Raw genomic sequence first — 24,157 nt, 5'->3', positions numbered from 1 at the left:
CTTTCAAACTAGACGGCATGCACTGTTTAGAAGCTAAATCATATTATTAATTAAAATGACAGCAAAGCTGCTGTTCTGCCCTTTGTGCCCTGTGCTTTCTGAGTTTCTCAGTGGCTGTTTCCCCACCCAGGCTCAGCAGAGGCCTCGCTGTCGCTGGAGAAGGAGGAGCAGGTCCGACTTCAGGCTCGGCGGCGGCTGGAGGAGCAGCTCACGCAGTACAGGGTGAAGCGCCAGCAGGAGCGCGTGAGTCCTGCTCTCGAGCAAACTAATGGGGAACTTGTGCGTGACAGGCCATGATTAGTCAGACGTAGTTCCGGGACCTGCCTTTACTTCTCTGTGCTTCTCTGGAAAGGTCTTTCTCTCATTGGTTCCCACCCTTTGGGGAATTTCCAGCAGCGCCCCGGTTCCCGCCCCTCTGGTTCTTCTTCCCTTGAAACAAGCACATTTCAACCTTCAATCTGCTGTTTGGAAAGAAGAGACAGCCAGCGCTTGGGTGGGCAGCATTGCTGCCCGTGCTTGAGCAGCCAGCCAGTCCTGGGCCTCCACGTGCTGGGGATGCCTCGGGAAACTCTAGGGCAGGTTTCTCCCAGGGCCATTTGGGTATTTACAACAACATTCATGGGCCATACAAAATTATCAACTTAAACATGAGCCCGCTCTATTTGGCCAACCCTTTCATTAACTCACCCCTAATGCCTTGGCAGGGCCAGAACAAATGATATCATGGCAGACGTTCCCCACCCGTGCTCTAGAGAATGAGCTAAAAATTATAAATTTATAAAAATATATAATTATTAAAGTAATTAGGGTTCAGGAATTTGGTTTAAAAGTACAAGTATTAAAAATCAAGCCCGCCCTAACCAGTTTGGCTCAGTGGATAGAGCGTCGGCCTGCGGACTGAAGGGTCCCAGGTTCGATTCCGGTCAAGGGCATGTACCTGGGTTGTGGGCACATCCCCAGTGGGAGATGTGTAGGAGGCAGCTGGTCGATGTTTCTCTCTCATTGATGTTTCTAACTCTCTATCCCTCTCCCTTCCTCTCTGTAAAAAAGCAATAAAATATATTTTTAAAAAAAATCAAGCCCTAGTGGATAGAGCATTGGCCTGTAGACTGGAGGGTCCCAGGTTTGATTTCGGTCAAGGGCACATGCCCAGGTTGTGGCTTGATCTCCAGTGGGGGGCGTGCAGGAGGCAAGTCGATCAGTGACTCTCTCTCATCATTGATGTTTCTATCTCTCCCTCTCCCATCCTCTCTGAAATCAATAAAAAATATATTATTTTTTTAAAACAATAATTACCTTATAAAACCAATTATAATATTAATGGGAAAAGATAATATAATGGAAAAGATAAAGTATCTAAGCATTAGATTAAAATGGCAGAAAAGTGGTTTAGAATCTAGATGAACACTATGTAACTTCCTTTGAAAGCAGTTACGAATAAATGGAGGGAAATAGCTCATTATCCTTGAAGTAATTATACTTGTAAGGTAGTTCTAACTCAACAGGACTGCTTTTTATAACTCGAAGAAAATGTAAAGCTTATCTAAAAGCACAAACAAGGGAATGTAGCCAGGAACGCGCTGTAAAGGAGGGGTGAGGAGGAAGGACTTGCTGATGGTGTTTTTAATGGTAAAGAAGTCACAGTCATTGACGGCTGTGCTTGGATGGTTGCTGGTGACAGGACAGTGAGGCTGCAGAGCACAGCGGGCTGGGGGGGGGGGGCACACACGGGGAGGGAACGTCGTCCGTGCATCCTTTCTGGGTGGCACATCTTGAATGCTGTTGTCAATTTCAAACATAATCATCGCGCCTTTCTTTCCTTCTCAGTCCAGCCAACCTGCAACTAAAACGAGACCTTTCAGCACACTGGATCCTGAGCTTATGTTGAACCCAGAAGCCTTACCAAGGGCCAGCACTGTGGCGATGACAAAGGAGTATTCCTTCCTGCGCACCAGTGTGCCTCGGGGCCCGAAGGTGGGCAGCTTAAGGCACCTAGCACATTCTAAGGAGAAAAAAAGTTCCAAATCAAGCAAAATTCGGTCCCTGGCTGATTACAGAACTGAAGACTCGGATGCTGGGAATTCGGGTGGAAGTGTTCTGGCCACGGACTCCGCTAGGGGCTCCCTGAAGCAGAACCGAAGCAGCATGACGTCAGTGGTGTCTGAGGTCAGCCTGTGTCCTGAAGCCGATGACCTGGAGAACTCATCCCTTCCTGGAGACAACATGTCTGAGGCTGATGGGAATGAGAGCGACAGCTCTTCCTACAGCGGCGTCTCCACCCGGGGGGTGCACGGCCTTCTGGTGAACAGCGCGGGCACGCGTGAAGCATCCTATGTGATCAACGGCCAGGAGATTGCCTCCAGTTCTCTGGGCCAGTTCCCGTCCATCACGGATGTCCTCCAGGCCGCTGCAGCCGAGCACCGAGACCGGGGCCCAGAGGTCAATGGGGAGACACGGAGCCGGACGGACAGCATCTGCAGCAGGTGGGCGCTGTGCACACTGGGCCCGCTCACCAGTGCAGTGGCCAAAACACTTAACTCATCCTTAGTCCTTAACATTTTAAATCTGTCTTTGTAAAAATGGAATTAGAGCTGCTCTGCCATCGTCTGCACTACTAGGACATCCTGTCTTCCAGCATTTCTTTAGACCTGCCTCTAAAAGGGCTCAGGTGCTTGGCTCACCTCTCCATACGGGAGTTCCAGCCATGTGGGGCTGAACATGCCTGACTGCGGGAGGGCGTGTTTCCTGGCAGCTCTCCACTGGAATCTTTGTACTTGTTTATTTTAAACCTTTGGGGGAGAATAGCCAAGGGTGTGTGAGGTTTGGAGAGTATGGACAAATGTAAAGGTAATGATCACTCGTGTTCCCACCACCTGATCCTTTGTGCCTTTTCCTCCAGCGTGTCCATGGAAGGTTCTGTGGCTGAAACTCAAGATGAGATGTTGCAGGTTCTTAAAGAAAAAATGAGACTTGAGGGACAGCTGGAAGCCTTAACGCAAGAGGCTAGTCAGGTAAGGGGGGTTTGGTGAACGTGTTGTGTGCCGCGTGCTTCCTGATCGTTGGGTGGAGTTTTACTCGTCTTTATGAATAAGTTGCAGTTCCGCCTTCTCTGGGGTAACTGTCATGGCAGACCCCTGGATAGTTTGGAAAACGTGGTACTTTCCTGGAGAGCTCACCTGTCGACACCTTTCTTTGCCTCACTGGTTGGTGTGGCAGCCTTCTTAATGCACAGGGTGGAAGGGACTTAATTTCCTGACAGTTAGTGTGGCTGTTTGACGATCTTTCCAGGCACTTAAGGAAAAGGCGGAGCTGCAGGCGCAGCTGGCCGCCCTGAACACGCGGCTGCAGGCGCAGGAGGAGCACAGCCACAGCAGCCAGCGGAAGCAGGACGCGCTCAGTTCGGAGGTGGACACCTTGAAGCAGTCCTGCTGGGACCTGGAGCAGGCAATGAGCGACCTGCAGAACACGCTGGAGGCCAAGAACGCCAGCCTTTCGTCCTCCCACCACGACCTGCAGGTGGCAGAGGAGCAGTACCAGCGGCTCCTGGCCAAAGTGGAGGAGATGCGGAGCAGCATGCTCAGCAAGGACAGCACAGGTGCGTGTGCGGCCCGGCGTCTGCGGCCTGATCTGGCGCGGGGTGCACCTCAGAACCCTGCTCTGAGGACCGACCTATGGTCATGTGAATGTGCTGTGGGTTGTATTCCCTTCTGATTTGCACACAAGGTGCCCACTTTTCTGCATTTGCATTAGGGTGCCTAGGTCTTAGAGGTTGGCCTTTCCACTCTGCCTGTAGAGTCCACTGTGGTGGGGCTGGAGCCGCCTGCTTGTTCCACAGAATAGCAGGTCTGATTTAAAATACGTACAAACCTACCTTTCGTTCAGCGGTGGTTCTACCTGGATCCCTGTGGGATCCACATGTGGAATGACATGTGGAATAGTGGAGTCCAGGGAACCTGGGCGGCAGGCCATACATAGAGCACCTGGGGGCGCTTCACAGGACGCCTAGTTTGGCATCGGCCGAATGTCAGACCTTCCCGTGCAGGCTGCGTAGATGAGCCTCTGCTGGCAGAGCAGCTGCCTGGGAACTGGGAGCGGGTGGTGGGGCTGCTGGGAAGGGCCATGTCTCTCAGCGTGTGACACTAGGTGTTAGGGCTGATGGCATCTAAGGAAAAGGGTCAGGCTGCTGTCACAAGGGCTTTATCCTGATGCTAGAATGCACCAGCTGAGAAACAACACAGTAGACTTTCCTAGTTTCAGGCATTCTATGATACACAGTCTCTCAAGAAACTTACAAAATCCAGAAAGTTCTGAAAACAAAAATAATCGTATAATTCTGAGTTGCAAGGCACTTAAGGAAACCTGTCTAGAGCTCATTGGGCAGCGAACAGACCTACTCACATGAGGCACAATGACATGTTTTTTGCATTTCTTACTTTTTTATGTGACTTGCTATTTTAAAAGAACCTGAAACACTGTGATGTTCCTAAGTGTGAGGAGGCTGCGATGTGTTTAGTGGAGAAAATGTGTATTAGGTGAGCTTCCTTCCACATGAGTCGTGGTGCTCATGGATCATGTTGGGTGACAGACACGCACGACAAGAACCAATTGACAAAATGTCATGGCCAGAACCTAACCCTGTACCCCTAGGAGCTGTAGCTCAGCACCCAGGCTCGGATGGGCTGGGTCCCTGCTCTTCAGAGAAGCCACACGGACCTGGACATCCACGAGGAGCTGCGGGCTCCTGCTGTGGGCTGCTCTGAGCGCTGTGCTTTCTTGCTTCCAGTGCACGACCTCCGGCAGCAGATGACAGCCTTGCAGAGCCAGTTGCGGCAAGTGCAGCTGGAGCGCACAACGCTCACCAGCAGGCTGAAGACGTCCCAGGCGGAAATCGCATCGCTGCAAAGCGTCAGGCAGTGGTACCAGCAGCAGCTCGCCCTGGCCCAGGAGGCCCGGGTCAGACTGCAGGGCGAGATGGCCCACATCCAGGTATGGCCCCACAGCACTGGGCAGCTCACCTTCATGTCCCGTGTGGAGCCACTGCTTTTCACCAAATTAAAAAGACATCTGCTTTTAGAGTTCACAGATGCATGTTTTAAAAATCTGCTCACACCTCACATACCCCACACCCACCCTACACAGTAAGCATCTTTGTGACCAGGGGGTTTTAGGCCCTAGGAAGGTCCCTCTCTGGAACATGCTGTGTTCCTGGTTCTGACTGCTGACTCATTGCCCTGTGAGGGCACCTTCCGTCCTGTGAACCATCTCAAATCCACATCCACCTGGTCTCTGCCCTCCTGTGACATTCTTTCTGACACGCACCGAGCGTGCATGGCTTCTCTGCGCAGCTGGAGAAGGACCAGGTGCTCCTCCCTTTTGCTTTGGGAAGGAACCAGCACAGGTGCACACTCACTGGCCGCTCCCTCTGGCCCGAGTTCTGCTCTGGAGGCCTCGAACAGCCAGGAAGTGGCGGAAACGCACTTGGCTGCGAACCTCAGTGCTTTGGACTAATTGGGTTGCTCATGAGGATGCCTCCTTCAGTCTCAGGCTTCTTTTTTCTTTTTAATTTCGCTGTATTTCTCAAATAGAGGAGGAGAAATTCTCATTCTACCCAGTTCTCCTTTTTAAAAACACTGAAGTCTACACATGCACAAAATAGAAGTTTTCTTAAATTTACATTACACGTTTAAGCCAAAGGACCACACCGACAAGCATTGGTTCTGCTTACAATATATTTAGAAATAAATCATTTTACAAGTTAATAAAGAAGCCAGATTTATGTAAATGACAAAAGTCAGAAATGGAGTTTGGAAGATAAAAACTGGAACAATCCAGGCCGTTTGAGAAATGTAACTGCTTTTGTCAAATCCCCCTGGGACCCAGGCTCAGCATTCCCTAATTAGGGTGTTCACTGCATTGCCCCCTTGTCCAGGGAACATAGACGTGTTCTCGGGACTGTCCAGCAGGGAGGAGAGTTGGGGTGGTCTGTATTCTGTTGTTGCCTCGAGACACGGTCCCAGCACATGGCGTCTCCCTTGCTCTGGCACTCCCACGGAGACCCTGTCCAAGGGGTGTTCCTATTGGATCTGGAAGTGACGTGCTCCAAGGTCCAGGTGCAGACCATGTGTCCTCTAGACTGCTCTTTCCCGACCCCTCCTCTGGGCACCAGTGTGTTTAAAGCTGGGCTCCTTTTTCTCGAGGAGACAGTGGTCAGAGGAGGCCTGACTGATGGCCTGGGTCAGACCCTAGGCTGGATTGCCAGTGTTATTTCCCCGGAACGGCTGGGTCAGCCTGGTATGTAAGGACAGTCAGACACTGAAATGTGCCTGGTCACAGGTGGTCAGTTCACCTGAGGGTCAGACCTACAGCGCCAGCTGCACCTGCATCCAGCTGAAGGCCCCTCACTTTAGGGGCTCACAGATGCCCCTTCAGTGGGAACTTCTGTGTAGGTCTCACCACAAACTCCACATTCTTGGGGGAATGACCACTGGCTTCTGGGCTGCCAGCCTGCCCCTCTGAGGCGCACAGAAACCCCTGGCCCTGGCGTCAAGGTGGCTGGCAGGAGGGTGGGCAGGGAGGCCTGTGTGGTGGGATCCAGGGAGCAGTCCCTCGGGGGCCACCGCTGGGCAGAGACCCTCACACTGGTGGCCTCGGGGACTTATACTTGAAATCCAGCAACTTCCCCTCTTACTTTTTCGTTGCAGGTTGGACAGATGACCCAGACGGGCCTCCTGGAGCACCTGAAACTTGAGAATGTGTCCTTGTCCCAGCAGCTGACGGAAACCCAGCACAGGTCCATCAAGGAGAAGGAGCGCATCGCCCTGCAGCTCCAGGGCATTGAGGTGAGGCCCGCGCCTCCCGCAGCCCAGGCCTGTGGGGGTTGTTTTGGTGGTGTGTTTTTTTGGATTGGGCTTGTTTTTCCAGCCACTGGTCGAGAATAAGAAAATATATAAATACACATGTACACGTAAACATTAATATTATATGTACATTTGTATGTCTTTAAAATATTGAACAACCTGCCATGGTGAGACATGCGGATTCAGTTCCTCACGTTCTCGTTGAATGGTCAGTGGTATCTCCTCTCCTCTGACCCTCAGTGGCCTGGGTCCTAGCGCTCAACCCCGTGGAGGGTGGTGCTGGCAGAGCGTGGGCAGAGAAGAAGGAGCTTAGTACAGTGCGTGTCTGAGAGCATTGGAGAGCCTAGCGGTGGTCAGTGCTCTTGTCTCGGAGCACGCAGCCTGCGCTACTGTTCAGCCCTCCAGCACGCGCGGCAGTCGGAGAGAGCAGCTGCCTTCCACCCCAGTGGCCCGTGGCTCCTCCGTGTGCAGGTCGTGGACAGACGGGGATGTGGCCCTGGGCCTCTCACCGCGTGGTGGGTTTTCGTGCTTGGTCTGCTGTGGCCATCAGGTTATCCTTCTTTTTAAAATATTCTCTCTTCCGGGCCCAGGCTGACATGTTGGACCAAGAAGCTGCCTTTGTGCAGATTCAAGAGGCAAAGACGATGGTGGAGGAGGACCTGCAGAGGAGGCTAGAGGAGTTCGAGGAGGAGAAAGAGCAGCTGCAGAAGATGGCAGCCTCAGCAGCAGCCCTGGAGCAGCAGCTAGAGGAGGCAAGCACCTGCCACGGCCTCGCCCTAGGGCCTGGGCCGCACACACTGGCCTCCTGTGGCTGTCCTCACCACGAGCATTAGTGCTGGTCTGTCTGTCAAATTCATTTGAATGTCCCGTCATCAGAGCTGTGCTTCTGTGAGTGTTCTTGTATGCCAGGCCTTTACGTACAGAAGACTGCCTGCACAGTGTCCATGCAGATATTCTAAAACCGGAACAGGGGAGCAGTATAAATTCTGGAGCGGGAGGTCATACTGAGTCTTGCCCCTTTTCCAGGTGAAGCTAACCCTGCACCAGCGAGACCAGCAGCTTGCAGCCTTGCAGCAGGAGCACCTGGACCTGCTGAAGCAGTTCACCTCCACACAGGAGACGCTGCAGGGCCGGGAGCAGGCCCTCGGTGACCTGCAGGTGCGCTACGATGAGCTGCAGGCCCGACTGGAGGAGCTGCAGGGCGAGGCCACCTCCAAGGACGACACCATCCGCTTCCTGCAGAACGAGAAGATTGTCTTGGAGGTGGCTCTGCAGGCCGCCAGGAGCAGCGAGGAGGAACTCGACAGAGGAGTCAGAAGCTTGGAAGAAGGTGCTGAGGAAACGTCAGGAGTCCTGGAGCAGCTGAGACAGGAGTTAGCCGTCAAGTCCAGCCAGGTAACGCGCGCCATCGCCCTCGTTTTGTACGCATGGCGCCCACGCGTGCGAGTGTCGGTGCTGATGGTTTGGTTCTTTCTTGAACCCCTTGTTTTGTAAAATGAAAGTGTGTCCAGGGCTGGGCCCAGGGCTTAGCTGAGGAAGGACCCACTCCCGCTGATGGTGAGCTGCGGGCCTGCGTCAGACACTGGGTGCTCAGAGCCAAGAAACGGTCTGTTTGGACTTGGAAGTAACCTGCCAGGAACACAGTTCTGCCCCCGGATGACAGGCAGCTCAGACGGGAAAGCTGTGTGGAACTTTTGTCTTTTCCATCCTGTGTGCCTGAGTGGTGGGACCCACAGGACACAGTGGCAGGACTGTTGTGTCAATGGGCGAAGTGGGCAGACAGCCTGAGTGTCTGGGTGTGTGAACCTGACCTAGCACTCTCACCTGGGAGCCTTATGCCAACAGCTGGCATGACTGGATGCAGGCGAACATTAAAAATACAGACAGAGCAAGGAAGCTGCAGGGTGTGCAGGAAGTAGGGTTGGTGTCAGGGCATAATTTTGTCTTCTGATTCCACCCCATAGGCAACAGGATGAGAAAACAATGACATGTTCCTTTGGGAAGTAAAATCGAGGGAGACTGTTTTCTCTGCAGACAGTGACCAAGCTAAGTTATTTTCTAGGACAGATGCGGAGGCAGTGCATCAAACCAGCAGGGGCGTAGTTACAGGAATTGTGCGGATTCTTTTGATAAATTTTTTTAAAAATATATTTTATTGATTTTTTACAGAGAGGAAGGGAGAGAGAGATAGAGAGTTAGAAACATCGATGAGAGAAACATTGATCAGGTGCCTCCTGCACACCTCCCACTGGGGATGTGCCCGCAACCAAGGTACATGCCCTTGACCGGAATCGAACCTGGGACCTTTCAGTCCGCAGGCCGACGCTCTATCCACTGAGCCAAACCAGTTAGGGCCTTTTGATAAATTTGAGTTTGAGTTTACTGACTGTTACTAAGAGGGACATCAGCTGACACTTGGAAAGCTCCGGAGGAGACATTTGTTGGTTCTAGGCATTATTGATCATGTCCGAGTTTCACCTGTATTGTTATTAACCAAGTCGCTGGTAGCTATACCTTAGATTAAGATAAGATAATTATTCTAAAAATAGTGCATAGGAAGTGGTGGTGGCTTTCCTGTCTCACTGGAAGCTGTCTTTCCCACCCTGACTTGGGGACTAGCATGCACGCCTGTCCCTCGAATGCACAGGGCCCTCCTGGAGCCCTCAGTAACACTGTGCACGCCTGTCCCTCGAATGCACAGGGCCCTCCTGGAGCCCTCAGTAACAGCTGGGCACACGTGTCCGTATGCACAGGGCCCTCCTGGAGCCCTCAGTAACACTGTGCACGCCTGTCCCTCGTAGGTGGAGCACCTGCAGGAAGACGCCAGCTCTCTGAAAAAGCAGATGCAGAAAATAAAGGAACAGTTTCTTCAACAGAAGGTAAAGTTGAGTTTTTGGGTGTTCTTTATGTGAAATAAGTGTGTGAAAACAATCTTGTAAGTGGTTCAATCACTTCACTAGAAAAAGTTGATCAAGAGCAAGGTAATGTCTAGATGCCTTCAATTTTTTTTTTTTTAATCCTCATCAGTGGATATGCTTATTGATTTTAGAGAGAGGGGATGGGAGAGAGAGAGAGAGAGAGAGAGAGAGAGAGAGAGAGAGAGAGAGAGAGAGAAGAAAGAAAGAAAGAAAGAAAGAAAGAAAGAAAGAAAGAAAGAAAGAAAGAAAGAAAGAAGAAAGAGAGGGAAAGAAAGAGAGAGAAAGAAGAAAGAAACATCAGCTGCCTCCTTTACACACCCCAGCCAGGGGTTGAATCCGCAACCTAGGTATGTGCCCTGACCAGGAATCAAACCCACAACCTTTCGGTGTGTGGGACGACACTCGACCAACCGAACCACCCGGCCAGGGCTACACTCCTTCAGTTTCGAAAGGCCCTTGCTTGACTCTGAGGCATGCCCCTCACCCTCCCATTTTAATGTCTCCAGAGTCAGATGCATCCACAGTGGGGTTGGCCTCTGACCACGGGGATCGTGCCCTGAGTGTGTGTCACCACACACAGGCTGAGTTTCTGTTTAATGTGCTTGAAACAGTGCCACAGGGCCCAGCCTTGACATAGGTCGTGGTGCACACGTGGTGTATGTGTGTGTTCGTGAAGCCCATCCATGTGGGAGGGATGAGGGAGCGTTGCCAGCCCCGGGTCTGAGGAGGGATGGCCCCTGAGGGAGCGTGCTGAAGGGCGTAGGCTTTATCATCAGGGACAGCCTGTCAGCCAGGAGTGCAGCTCGGAGAAGGAATTGCCAGAATCAGGCGGTTAAGGCACCAGCAGCTGGCGTGACACCGCCACACTTTGCCCAGACTTGTTCAGGAGCGAAATAATGGGGTGTCTCAGTTGATGGTGTCTTTGGTTTGGCGAAATGTGTTATCTTTAGCCCCAGGTAAGTGGTGAGCATGTGTGTAAGCCAAGTGTCCCCTGGGTGGCCCGCCCACACTGGCTGCAGCTCCTGTCCTGGCAGGTGATGGTGGAGGCCTACCGGCGGGACACCGCCTCCAAAGACCAGCTCATCAGCGAGCTCAAGGCCACGAAGAAGAGGCTGGACTCGGAGGTGAAGGAGCTGAGGCAAGAGCTGATGCAGCTCCAAGGGGACAAGAAGTCCATGGAGGCGGAGCAGGCGCGCTTGCAGAAGGAGGTGTCCCGAGTGCAGCAGCAGATGGTGGCTCTCGAAGGGCATCTGGAGTCGGTGCAGAGGGAGCGCGATGAGATGGAGACCCACCTGCAGGTCTGGGGATGCGCCGCTGGTGAAGGCTCCGCTGTGCGGGGCTCCCGTGTTCCTGGCTGCAGCAGCTGCTTCAAGCTCTGGGCCGCGGAGCTGGCGAGGGGTGTGGAGCGGTGCCCGTACTGGGGTTCATGTGCACAGGTCCCATGGTTGAGGAGAGGCCAGCGTGCAGGTGGGAGCCTAGCGGAGCTGGCAGTGACAGTGAGGCCGAAGGTGCCTGAGGGCAGGGAGAGCGAGATCTCAGTGCAGAGGCCTGCTGGGTCTGAGGGGCGATTCCTGAGATGAGAAATGGGGGACATGTCAGATCAAAGCTGTTTGACATGTGAGACTTTTTTAAAGTCCTGGAGAGGGCCAGGTGGGATGCAGGTGGGTAGATTGGCTGGAGGCTGGCAAGCTGAGAGATTTGAGAACAGACGGTGTTGGAGCCAGGTGAGTGCAGGTTGAGCTGCAGGAGCCAGGGGCTGGGTGTGGGACACGTGTCCTCATGGGTGTGCTTAGGGCCGCGAGCGGGGCCAGGAGGAGGCCAAGGCCCCTGAACCAGTTCACGGTCACTCCTCCGGGTGCTGGGGCGCCCACGAGGAGGGAGTCCTTCCCAGCATTCCCGTCCTCTCTCTGACACAAGCAGCTCGGGACACTGGACCGCTCTGAAGCTCCCGTTTGTAAAGGGCACAGCTCTGTCAGGGCCTTCAAAGCCCACGTGCTCGAGGCAGCCCCGAAACGGCCAGGGGACCTGGATTGTGTGCGCACGGGCTGCAGCGGCGGCGGGGCTTGTGCTCACGGCCTTCTCCCTCCTGTGCAGGCTCTGCAGTTCGACAGACAGCAGGTGGCTGCGCTGACAGAGGCCAACAAGGGGCTCCAGGCCCAAGTGGAAGAGCTACGGCAGGAAGCCGCCAGGTGAGCGTGGGCCTCCCCTTTCTGCGTGTGTTTTCATTTGAGTTTTGTGTCCTGCACTGTGCTCGTGTCAGCCTGCGACTTACGTGTGAGCCCGTGGTCGGGCCCATTGCTCTGTCCTGTTGGGTTAGGAGCATGTGAACAGCGTTAGGAAGAGCTGGGCGGCAGAATGGGAACACGTGCAGGTGGAAGCACAGAAATGGGGTGGCTGGGGTTTGAGCTGGTGTGCTCGAGCACGGGCCCACGTCCAGGTTCCGGTGCTGGCAGGTGGCTCTGCTGGCAGGGTTGGAGCGCAGTGCTGCAGGAGTGCAGCACCAGCCTCGTCTGCTTACTTTATAAAATGTTGGGAGGGTTCTTGAATCTGGGGGTGCAGGAGTGGGGGAGGTGGAGCTGGAGGCAGTAAGGGAGACTTGAGACGGCCTATCCCGTCTGGCACGCCCCAGGGCCATCACCGAACAGAAGCAGAGGGTGACACGGCTGGGCTCGGACCTGAGCAGCGCTCAGAAGGAGATGAAGAGCAAGCACAAGGCCTACGAGAGCGCCGTGAGCATCCTGAGCCGCCGCCTGCAGGAGGCCCTCACCGCCAAGGAGGCAGCTGAGGCTGAGCTGAGCCAGCTGAGAGCCCAGGCGGCCGATGGTGCCAGCGACCTCGTGCTGCGCGTGCGTACCGCATTTGCTCGGCCCGTCGCGGCTTCTCAGGGTGGGACGTGGGGCTATGAGCATTTCCCCTGAGACCCTCCTAGAATCCTAGGAAAGGGGCAGAGTGAGTGTGTGGGCAGCACTTCTCTAGAATTCATGGTATCAACGTGACCAGGGATGTGAGCTGCGCACAGTCCTTGCCATGTCCCTGTGAACCTGCGAGGTGTGCGGGTCAGCTCTGGTGAGTATGAAACAATCCAGAAAAGCGTTTTGGGGGAGGTGGCATTTGACTGGCCTTGAATAAATGAGGCTTTGGGGTGGACAGGTCGGTGTCGCAGCAGAGGGTCCTGGGAAGGTGAGCTGGGGTCAAGGCGTGTGTTGCGGACTGACAGCTCAGGCTGGGTGAGACCTTTGGCTCTCCTGTTGAAGGGCAGTGAGGCCAGGAGAGGCTGCGATAGAAAGAACCAGAATACATGCAGGTGGCAGCATGAAAACGGGGTGGCTCGGGTTCGAGCCAGTGTGCTCAGCACGGCCCGGCGTCCAGATTCATGTGCTGGCAGGTGGCCTCATCCTGGAGGAATCGGGGAAGGAGGTCAGTGTCAAGAGCCCAAAGCCTTTTTTTAAAACGATATGTATGTTTTTATTGATTTGAGAGAGAGAGGAAGGGAGAGGGGGAGAGAGATAGAAACACCAATGATGAGAAACATCAATCGGCTGCCTCCTGCACGCCCCCTACTGGGAATTGAACCACGACCTCCTGGTTCATGGGTGGATGCTCAACCACTGAGCCACACAGGCAGGCCCAAAGCCTTTTGCTTATAGATTACGTTTAAGATAATGGGAGGCTGGTGTCCCTGAGCAGCGTGGAGGACGCGAGGCAGGAGGGAGCTCCTGGCTGGGGCATGGGGTTGAGTTCATGACATGAAGGTTTTCAGACTGGCTTAGGGCCCTGCCAGCTTTGGGTCTGATTGTTTCCTTTCACGTTTGCTGCTTGGAGTAAAATTCTACATGAGTAAACTACTGTGCATTTCACCTGTTGCTCTCCAGCACAAGCTGTTTCACTTTGTTTAGCAATTGTGTCTTCTCTCGTGAAGTGTATTTTCGTCTCCTGGACTTAACCATAGCATGCTATCTTTTTGCCGAATTGTTAAATACTCCTCCTCACCTGCTTACTTTATAAAATGTTGGGCAGGGGGAATTTATTCAATTATAATTTCCCTTCTACTATAAAACATTTCTGTCTGTTCTGTTAATTCTTGTGTTTAGATGGCAGGTGGGAGGGTAAAGCCTGTAGACTCTGCCTTCTGCTGCTGCAGGAGCTCAGCCTGAGAGCCACCTGCTGTTCAGTCTGCTCTCAGCAGGTGCGAGGTGGACCTGGGCAGTTGCTCACCTTCCTGGTCCTCAGTAATAGGCCAAAGTAAGGCAAATAGTTAGACCAGTGATGGGGAACCTATGACACGCATGTCAGAGGTGACACGCGAACTCATTTTTTTGGTTGATTTTTCTTTGTTAAATGGCATTTAAATATATAAAATAAATATCAAAAATATAAGTCTTTGTTTTACTATGGTTGCAAATATCAAAAAATTTCTATACGTGACACGGCACCAGAGTTAAGTTAGGGTTTTTCAAAATGCTGACACGCCGAGCTCAAAAGGTTCGCCATCACTGAGTTAGACCTTCATGAGGAGGCTCCGTAGAGACAGCTGGGAAGTGCTCAGAACAGCAAGAGTGTGTATGTGTTCATGTGCATAGGTGCACGTGTGCTGCTGGTTATATCATGCAACAGATCACTTGCCACAGATAGTAATTTATAACTTACCTGCAAGTCAAACTTTCCTGTGTTTTCAAAGCACTGAACTGAGGGCGTTTTGTCTGTGAGTCGCTGTGTGCATGCAGGTTAGGTAAGTCCTCTTAGGGGAAGGGAAGTGCTGTGAGAAGCGCTCACCTGTCTGTGTGGCCGGCAGCCTCCCAGGGTCGGGCGATGCCGGGCTACACGGAGGGAGGTTAGCCCTGCCACAGCCATATTGAAGTCCATGACCGGGTTCACCTTTCTGTCCTGCTGTTAGGAGAGAATCCAGGCCCTGGAGGTGGAGTTGCAGACCGTGGGCCACAGCAAGGTGATGCTGGAGAAGGAGCTGCAGGAGGTCATCGCGCTGACTACCCAGGAGCTGGAGGAGTACCGGGAGAAGGTGCTGGAGCTGGAGGACGAGGTAGGCGAGCTCGCGATCACATGGCAAAGTGGACAGGCCACCCACTCCCGGGGCAGCTCTGGAGCAGGGAGACGGGGCCCTGGAGCATCAGAGCCCAGCCGGTGTGCCTGACCTGTCAGCTCTGCCCTCCGCACACTATTCAGTGCTTCTCTGGATCTGTGACCACCCAGGTGCTGGACTCCCCCCATGCACGTAACACCTGCCCCAGCAGGGACTCCCTCACTCATGTAACACCTGCCCCAGAAGGACTCCCCACACCTGTAACACCTGCCCCAGAAGGACTCCCCACACCTGTAACACCTGCCTCAGAAGGACGAGTGACCACTGCCTCCATGTGGTGGGCATTGGAGGGCTTGTGGCAGCTGCGCGCCTGACGAAATACGCTCTTTTTATTGTTTGTTAATCCTCAACTGAGGATATTTTTTCCGTTGCTTTTCAGAGAGAGCGGAGGGGGGCGGGACACTGAGCTCACCGGCCAGGGCACTCGTCTACTCTTGTTGCAAATACAAGGAGCCTGGCTCAGACAGGCTGGACTGGAAAGATCCCACATGACAGTCAGGCCCCAAGACGGCGCTGCCCCCGCCCGGTGTGGTGCGCCGTGTCCTGTCGCTGCGTTTCATGCTGGCTGTTCCCTTTTCTGGTGACTGTATAACTTCACTGGCATTTGTTTCAGCTTCAGGAATCCAGAGGCTTTAGGAGGAAGATAAAGCGCCTTGAAGAGTCAAATAGGAAGTTGGCTTTGGAGTTGGAGCACGAGCGAGGGAAGCTCACCGGCCTTGGACAGTCCAATGCGGCTTTGCGGGAGCACAACAGCGTGTTGGAGACAGCGCTAGCCAAGAGGGAGGCCGACCTCGTGGAGCTGAACCTTCAGGTACTGACTCACACCACGGGGGAGAGGCAGGCAGCCTTCCGGGCTTACCTTGTTGTCTGTGTGCAGCTGTCACAGCTCCTGCAGGGAACACGCACACAGCCCAGAGTCTGCCCATAACTGAGTCCCGGGAGAGCTTGGGGTGGCGACTCCTGCTGGGCCAGGTGGGCCTTCCCCAGCCAGGGCAGTTGCCCTGTAAGTAAGGGACTAACCCCAATGGGGTCTCACTCCAGACCTTGTCCTTGCCTCAGGCTCCACAGCCTCTGGTGACTGGGAAGCTGGGCATTTCAGCGATGCCCTCCCTGGCCATCAGCGGCCTTGGATTTTTTGACCATCAGAGAGTTTATAGACTTGTTCTTATTTTATTTTATTTTTGTTGTTGTTAATCCTCACTCAAGGATATTTTTCCATTGATTTTTAGAACGAAAGGGAAGGAAAGGGGGGGGGGGTGGTAACAGAGAGAGACAAAGAGAGAAACATCGATGTGAAAAAGACACATTGATTGGTGGCCTCCTGCACATGTCCCAACCTGACCAGGGATTGAACCTGCAACCCAGGTACATGCCCTTCCTTGACGGAATCACACCCGTGACCCTTTGATGCATGGGCCGGCACTCTAACCACTGAGCAACAGCATCCAGGGCTCTTAAAGACTTCTGTGGGCACCTGCTGCCTCACCACCTGCATCACCCCCTCACCAGGGAGGTGTTGGCTTACAGCCCTGATTCACGTGCCTCTTGTTGGCCATAGGCTTGAGTATGGTCATGTGGTCATGCTTCTGCCACCTCAGGTGTGTGTTTGTGTCTCCAGAAATGGAATCTCCATGCTTCCTGTTTTCCACGCTTGGTGGTAACATGTTGTGAGGCCTGTGCCACCCACTGCTGCGCCCCCTGTGTGGCGCCAATCACAGTGCCCGTGCTCTGTCCTGGGCTCTGCGGGCCGTGGCACTGGTGTCCTTCCTGACTCCCCTCTCCGTGCTGCAGGTTCAGGCCATCATGCAGCGCAAGCAGGAGGAGGACCGCCAGATGAGGCAGCTCGTGCAGGCCTTGCAAGCCGCACTGGAGAGAGAGAAGCTGGAAGTGCACAGCCTCAGGGAACAGGTGTGTGGCCGCGTCTGACCAGGTCCACCGCATTGCCACATGCAGCCTTTGCAGGGCACGTTTTCAGTGTCTGAAACTGGGTGCAGGCCTCTGCCTCCAGGAACTTGCCGTACAAGTCCCGAGCACAGAGGTCATAAGGGCATGGACGATGTGGGGGATGGACAGCCCTGGTGCCCATCAGGACAAGTGAGGGCAAAGGGGTGCTGCTCCTGCCTTTGCCCTGCTGAAGCCGGTGTTGTCCTTCCAGGTGGCTGCAGCCAAAGTAGAAGCAAGGCACAACCAGCGCCACTTCAAGGCCGCCACCTTGGAGCTGAGCGAGGTGAAAAAGGAGCTGCAGGCCAAGGAGCTCCTGGTGCAGACGCTGCAGGCGGCGGCCGAGCGTCTCCAGTGAGTGTCCACGGGCCGAGGAGAGGCTGGCTGGCAAAGGGTCCCCACCAGGGCTCTCCCCCAGGTCCAGTTAGCGCACTCAGGTCACCCTGGAGCAGGTCTGGGAAGGAGAACCGTCTGACCCCGTCTCAAGAAGCTCGCTCTTCACCCGCATGTTTCAGTCCTGACGCTGCCGTCCCCTCTGCCCCTTCGGTCCCGCATTGAGAACAGTCCCCAGTGTGAGGGATGTGCCCACCTCCGGGGCTCACTGTCGGCTCTGAGGAGGGCAGCTCTATCGCACGTGTGTAGGGATGCACAGTGGTCCCTCTGACACTGTCCTCCCACGGTGATCCTGGGGGTTTGTGAGGCTCAGGTGAGACCGTGCATGCAATGCTCCTAGACGGTCCTTCCCAGAGGGAGCAGTAGGTGAGCTCAACCAGGGCGGGTCGCAGTGAGCGACACCATTGGGGCTGGCATGTCAGGTGGCACACGCATTGTGTCTGCCTTGTTTCCTGCCCCAGGCTTCAGGAGGGGAGACATGCCCAGGAAGTCGCCCAGTTCCAGGCAGAGCTTTCAGAGGCACGGACCCAGCTACAGCTCCTGCAGCAGCAGTTGGACGAGCAGCTGAGCAAACAACCTGTGGGCAACCAAGAGGTGATGTTGGGAACAGCTTTGCATCCCAGCTCACAGGACTGCAGGGCTGGGCTCTGTGCTGGGCACGCTGAGCCCCTTGGTTCCCTGTTCGCTTGCACAGGGACAGTGATTTGTTCTAAGTGTGACATTATACAAGACACAGAGAGCACTTTTTGTGCAGGAAGGCCACTGTGAAATTCTTTTACTCATGTGACTTCCCTCCTACAGATGGAAAACCTCAAGTGGGAGGTGGATCAGAAGGAGAGAGAAATCCAGTCCCTGAGGCAGCAGCTGGACCTGAGCGAGCAGCAGAGCAGGCGGGAGCTAGACGGGGCCGAGCGGGCTCTGCAGGTACCGGGCGCACGATGGGCCGATTTCCCTTAGATGGTCGTGACTTGCGCCGTTACTGTGCCCGCCACATCTGTGGTAACTGGGAACCGTGGGTCCATGTTACCCCATTTCACAAGGACATCTTGGTCACGCAGCCGACGAGGCCAAGGACACCAGAGCCTGGTGCCCCACTGGGCTGATCTGAAATGTAGTGTGATTGTCACAGCACGTGAGAGGCCACCAGTTGGGACGCACGGCTCCACATGGTGTCTGGGACAGTCCTGACTGCTGAGGGGGATGAGGAGCGTGGCTTGTGTATCGTGGCTTGACTGACAACCAGAATCGACTTTGCTGCTTTCTCAGTAGCTGAGCCCGGGATTCACAGGGGATCCCTGAGGTTCATTGTAGGTGTGGTCAGGGCAGCGTCACTGGCTCCTGACAGAAGCCCTGTCACTGGGGTAACAACAGAGGGATGTGCCCTAGCCCGTTCGGCTCAGTGATAGAGTGTCAGCCTGTGGACTGAAGGGTCACAGGTTTAATTCTGGGCAAGGGCACATGCCCAGATTGCGGGCTCGATCCCCAGTGCAGGAGGCAGCCAGTCAATGATTCTCATCGACATTTCTCTCTCTCTCCCCCTCTCCTTTCCTCTCTAAAATAAATACAAATATTTTTTTAAAAAAGAGAGAGAACAGGGGATGTGAGAGTAACTGTGAGCATCACAGTCTCAACTGCTGGGAGGAGCTAGAGCCAGGAAGGGGCCTCCTACAGCAGCCCATGCTTTCCTGTCCCCCTAGACTTGCGGCACACGGAGATCTCTGCTGTGCATTGAGATCTTGTAGCTTTGAAAACTCTGACCTGACTTCCCTTAGAATATCAAGTCTGAGCTGGAGGTGATGCGGGAAGACCTGTCTGTGACCCAGAAGGACAAGTTCATGCTTCAGGTGAAAGTGTCGGAACTGAAGAACAACATGAAAACTCTGCTACAGCAGAACCAGCAGCTCAAGCTGGACCTGCGACGCGGCGCGGCCAAGACGGTGAGCAGCTGTGTCGTCAGAGGAACAGGCCTGCGGGTGGGGCGGGAAGGTTCTCTGACACAGTGATGGGACCACATTCAGCAGCTACCGTGTGGAAGCAAGTGGCAGAGAACTCTGCTTGGACAACAGGCCACATCATTTTATTTTATTTCCTACTCGATTGTTTGCTTCTTTTCATGAGTTCAGGTGCCATTTTGTTGACTGGGCTTTGTAAACCCCAGTGAGGCTCTGGTATGCTGTGTTAGCAAGATCCCTGGCCCTCGGCAAGTCCAGCTGGGACACAGCTTGGGCCTGCGGATCCCAGAACCCCAAGGCTGTGGTCACCGGCCCTGCTCCGGTTGTCTGCGTGCAGTGTGTCCCTCCTCAATGTGTCTGCATGTTTTCATGGTCAGGAAAGTAGCTTAGATTCAGAGCTTTATTACCAACGTTTGTCTGTCTATGCAGAAGTTTGACGTCTTACAAATGGAAGTCGTCTGGGTTGGAAAATTGACTTAGTTTTTTAGGGACTCTCAGAGTCAGGTTGTGGTGTCTCCTGGAAAGGCCCACGTGGGAGCTCGCGGTTAGGGCTCGGCTCTGTCCTGTGCCGGGACTGGGGTTGGCTCTCACGTGCAATAGGAAGGCTGTCTACTAGGCCAGCATTTCCCAAATCCCTGAGGCTGCCTGCTCAGTGGGCACAGACAAGCCGATGTGCCTTCTCAGGGTCACGTGGGGCTGGGAGGCGCCTGTGGCGGCAGAGAGCTCACCATGCGCTTTTATGAACAGAGAAAGGAACGGAGAGGCGAGGCCAGCCCTGCCAGCCCCGTGACGCCGGTGAAGGTCCCCGACTGCCCCGTCCCGGCCTCACTGCTGGAGGAGCTGCTGAGGCCCCCGCCCGCCGTGAGCAAGGAGCCCCTGAGGAACCTCAACAGCTGTCTCCAGCAACTGAAGTATGGCGGGCTCTGTCGCACGTCGCTTAGTCTCTGAGTCACATGTTTACCTTGGCAGAGTCTCTGTTGCAACACTGAGTGCCCACCCAGGGCTGAGCGGGTCTGTGTTAAGTGGGGTCACGTTGTAAGGTGAGAGTTGCCTGCAGCTAAATGGCTCTGAGAAACCCTAAGTCACCAGGACCTGAGCCTTTAAATCCCTCTCACTGTTTGGAAGGCATGGCCATGTGGGGGCATCTTTTGTGACCCTGTGAGGGAAGCCACGTGGGCCCCTCAACTCTGTCTTCCTCGTTGTCCCTGAGCAGAAGCCGTGTGTACAGAGCCTTGTGGCCTGTTGGCCTCTGGGTGGTGCTGAGAACAGCGTCAGGGGTCCCTGCAGTTCTGGGACCCATCTGTGTAGCTGGTGCAAATAGGGAGTTCTTTTTGTCCCTGAAGGCACCACATGTGTGAGCGAACGGCCATCCAGTTGAAGCTTGTCAGGCTCATGTCCATCTTGGGGAAGCGATAGCGTCTGACTAGCCTTCCTACCTTTGCCTCTTGTGTCCCCAGGCAGGAGATGGACAGCCTGCAGCGCCAGATGGAGGCACACGCCGTCACCGTGCACGAGTCACTGTCCTCATGGACTCAGGGGGACCCTGCCGCCAGCCCTGCTTCCCTGGGCGACCAGGCCCCCCCCGGAGGAGACACCGAGCCACCCGGTCCCAGCAGCACCTCCAGAGAGCGGCTGGGAACACCCTCTGCCGAGCACCCCCATGCTGAGTGTGTGTGATCGTCCCTGACAAGGGACCTTAAGTTCTGCGTTTGCTTTACAAGGAGTGAAATAACGGGAGCCACCTGCAGGTCACAACCAGCTTCCCCAGAAGTGACCAAACCTTCAAACCCCAGCTGAGCTCTCAGTGACAGTGTTAGAAGGTGTCTGGGGCCATTTGCAGGAGGTGAACCCTCACCAGTGATATAGACGCTGCTCTGTGGCCACCGGTCCTGGGGAACCTGGTCGTGGGCCCACTTCCTCACTTCACCTCCCCGCGGAAGTGAAATTTTGCACCTTTGGTTTGTATTTTATTTTCACAGCCATCCCACCATAGGATGTGTATGTAAATACTGAGAATCGTAACCTAATCTTTAAAAAGTATGTCCCCGTATTATTTAAAAATGACCTGAATTGTCTGCTTTTCGATTGCCTTTTGAAAATCTGCTGTCAGGAAATAATGTACATGTAGGATTAAGGGATGTCAGTAAGAAAATTATATTTTAAGAAATATAATTATTTTATTTACCTCCTAAAACCAAATATTCTTAGAGCATTCTTTCTTGTTTTTGTTTCACTTTATTTTTAAGTGTCTTTTCCTTGTTAAGTGCACGATGCCCAGCTGTCCAACCGCCCTGCTTGGCCTCACCACCCCCCAAGCAACATGGCTTGTCCAGGCCGCACCTTCTGTGCCCAAGTGGCAGTGTCCACCAGGACCTGTGATGGTCGGAGACACGCTGGGCTCAGTGGTTGTATTTCTGTCCCCAAGTTTGCTAATTAAATCTAAAATAGTATTTATTGTAATAAGTCAGAGTGAGGTGGGTGCATGTGCACCCTGTGCAGATCTGCTGCTCTGAGGGTGGGGTGACATGTCCAGATCCAACATCATGCCAGCCTGTGTGCTGTGTCTTGTGTCTTGTTTGTGGAGAAAACAATATATATTTTTATTGGTTTGAGAGAGGAAGGAAGAGGGAGAGAAAGAAACATCAGTAATGAGAAAGAATCATTGATCGGCTGTCTCCCACACACCCCCTATTGGGGATCAAGCCAAAATCCAGGCATGTGCCCTGACCAGGAATCAAACCTTGACCTCCTGGTTCATAGGTTGACACTCAACCACTGAGTCACACCGGCCTAGAGAAAACAGTGGTATTTTTAAGCTGTCTGTGTTCTCTTAGAATGTGCTATCATAAGGTTCATTGATAAAGTAGCGTTAACCACAAAGACGTTTAGAGTTTAAAGAAGGGTCCCTAGTAAGTATTGGGACTTCTAAATACATCTCTCATTTGACAGGGTCAATCTTGAAACAATACTTGAAGACTCATTATAAATGTATCATACTTTTCATAATAAGTTGGAAAGCATTTTTGACAAAATTGTTTTTGTGCCATTGGAAGAGAAACATGATAATTTATGTTCTTAGTTACTTTGGCTGCATTATTCTTGTTTTAATTTTAAAACCAAGACATGGCACCCAGCCCCGTGCCTCAGTGGCTCTCAGACTCCCCAGGGAAGACCTGCCACTGCCTCCATGTCCTTCTCTCGGGAAAAGCTAACCCTGAACGCACCCATCAAAGGGAGGCCGTCTCTGTCCTTGCCGCCTTCCTTCTCCTGTGCCACCATCATCCTCGGTGCCCATTCTTCAGCTCAGCCAGCACCTGGCCGGCTTTGGTCCCGGCTTTGGGCGCGGCTCCTGCTTGCTTATCTCCACCAGACTGACTGCTTCCTCCCAAGATGGGATGTGTTCTTCTGTTCTGGGCAGAAGTGGAATTGGGAATTTACTCATGAGAAACAGCAGTCAAGTCCGGAGCCCGTATAACCCAGGTTCGCCATTGCAAGTGTGTGTGTCTCTTCAGCCTGTGTGCGAACGCCGTCCTGTCCTCACTTGGGAAGTCCTTACTTGCTTTTCTTAACGTTTCTAAAAAACTATTGCAATGTCATGATCATTGATTTCTCCACAATGCACACCAGGTAGCTGCCACGGATCTGAGAGCCTTTGTTCTACAGGGCGGGCAAAAGCATGGAAAACATTTCATATGGAAAAATAATACGATAATAATACAAGAATTAACTTCTGTGTACTCACAGCTGTAAACCTACTTTTGCCCGCTCTGTTTGGAGGGATCAGAGGCCTTTGGTTTGGGTGTGAAACAGGCTCTTGTCCCGGGTCCAGGGCGCAGCATCCACTGGGCAGTCGGCCTGCAGCCAGGGCGTGAGGACGTCTCCTCGAGCCCCTTGCAGCTTAGGCCTCCCTTGGTCTAGGGTTACTGCAGGTCACCGTGACAACATTTCTGCTTCACGGGTATCTTTCTTAACAAAAGTTCAGTGTGGTGTGTGAAGATTCTGGGGTGAGGGACCCACATGACGTGGACAGGCCTGTGACGTGTGAGACACTCAGCCTTATTCACGCAATGACCACGTCCCGGGCGCGTCCCATGGTGGTGGTCTCAGGTTTTATAAGAGAGTCTTCGGAGGGATGTTTTAGAGGGTCTGGGACACTCGGTTTTAAGTTATTCATTTCTATTAAAAATTTCCTCATAAAAGGGAGTCCTTAGGTTGGGGCGTTCAGGGGAAAGATGTCATCATGCACCACAAATTGTAACGTTAAAAAGCATGTTGATTTTTTATAAATTTAAGCGTGCTTGGGAATTCCTTAAATTTTGTGCAATAAACTATTTTTTGTTAAATATTTTCATATTTCATTGGTGGGTGGGGCTCCACATATTGGGAGTAACACTTACCTTACGTTGTTACTCTGTTCAAATACTTGTCTCCAAAGAATTTTACTGTTTTGCCAAAGTTTTAGACAGGCTGTGAAATCCACCGTATTGTTGCCTGTCTCCACATCACCTGCTGCCACATGCCAGTCAGTCTCAAGAGGGGAGTTGACAGGAACGGGGGGGGCGGGGGGAGGGCGGGCAGAGGGTGTTGGCCATTTGAGCTGCAGAGGGTCCACACATACACCCTGTTCCGAGGTGTTGGCCAGCCCTCTGCCCTGCTGACACTTCTGATGAAAGCAGGACCGTAACTCTGACTCAGCTCTTTTCGTTTTTGTGTTAATCCTCACACAAGGATATTTTTCCATTGATTTTTAAGGAGAGTGGAAGAGAGAAGGAAAGACAGAAACATTGATGTGAGAGAAACACATCGATGTGGTTGCCTCTTGCACGTGCCCCAACCAGGGCCCAGGAGGAGCCTGCAACCAAGGGACGTGCCCTTGACCGGAATCTAATCTGGGACCCTTTGGTCTGTAGGCCAACGCTCTATCCACAGCCAAACTGTCTAGGGCTGACGGAGCTTTTTTTTTTTTAATGGATTTTTAGAGAGAAACATCAGTGTGAG

General features: G+C 53.4%; 1 protein-coding gene across 8 annotated transcripts in view; it reads left to right on the top strand.

The window, feature by feature from the left end:
• Window positions 1–23,502, top strand: part of GOLGA3 (golgin A3) — a 32,374-nt gene extending 8,872 nt beyond the window's left edge. For 4 of the 8 annotated variants that reach the window (XM_059676775.1, XM_059676772.1, XM_059676769.1 and 1 more), the window contains 21 exons: window positions 131–243; window positions 1,828–2,483; window positions 2,900–3,011; window positions 3,289–3,595; window positions 4,784–4,986; window positions 6,702–6,839; window positions 7,448–7,609; window positions 7,884–8,252; window positions 9,659–9,736; window positions 10,795–11,073; window positions 11,870–11,964; window positions 12,405–12,621; window positions 14,670–14,813; window positions 15,487–15,684; window positions 16,665–16,781; window positions 17,029–17,168; window positions 17,669–17,801; window positions 18,009–18,131; window positions 18,980–19,144; window positions 19,907–20,070; window positions 20,617–23,502. In XM_059676775.1, coding sequence (XP_059532758.1) covers window positions 131–243; window positions 1,828–2,483; window positions 2,900–3,011; window positions 3,289–3,595; window positions 4,784–4,986; window positions 6,702–6,839; window positions 7,448–7,609; window positions 7,884–8,252; window positions 9,659–9,736; window positions 10,795–11,073; window positions 11,870–11,964; window positions 12,405–12,621; window positions 14,670–14,813; window positions 15,487–15,684; window positions 16,665–16,781; window positions 17,029–17,168; window positions 17,669–17,801; window positions 18,009–18,131; window positions 18,980–19,144; window positions 19,907–20,070; window positions 20,617–20,836 — 4,133 coding nt within the window. In that variant the 3' untranslated portion in view covers window positions 20,837–23,502. The remainder of the gene's footprint in view (window positions 1–130; window positions 244–1,827; window positions 2,484–2,899; window positions 3,012–3,288; window positions 3,596–4,783; window positions 4,987–6,701; window positions 6,840–7,447; window positions 7,610–7,883; window positions 8,253–9,658; window positions 9,737–10,794; window positions 11,074–11,869; window positions 11,965–12,404; window positions 12,622–14,669; window positions 14,814–15,486; window positions 15,685–16,664; window positions 16,782–17,028; window positions 17,169–17,668; window positions 17,802–18,008; window positions 18,132–18,979; window positions 19,145–19,906; window positions 20,071–20,616) is intronic. The other 4 variants (XM_059676776.1, XM_059676773.1, XM_059676771.1 and 1 more) reach the window with 2 other exon arrangements.
• Window positions 23,503–24,157: the final 655 nt, after the last annotated feature.

The sequence above is a fragment of the Myotis daubentonii genome, chromosome 19, assembly GCF_963259705.1.
Source record: "Myotis daubentonii chromosome 19, mMyoDau2.1, whole genome shotgun sequence".
In the NCBI taxonomy this organism is placed as follows: Eukaryota; Metazoa; Chordata; class Mammalia; order Chiroptera; family Vespertilionidae; genus Myotis; species Myotis daubentonii.
This window is presented reverse-complemented; position numbering and strand designations above follow the sequence as displayed.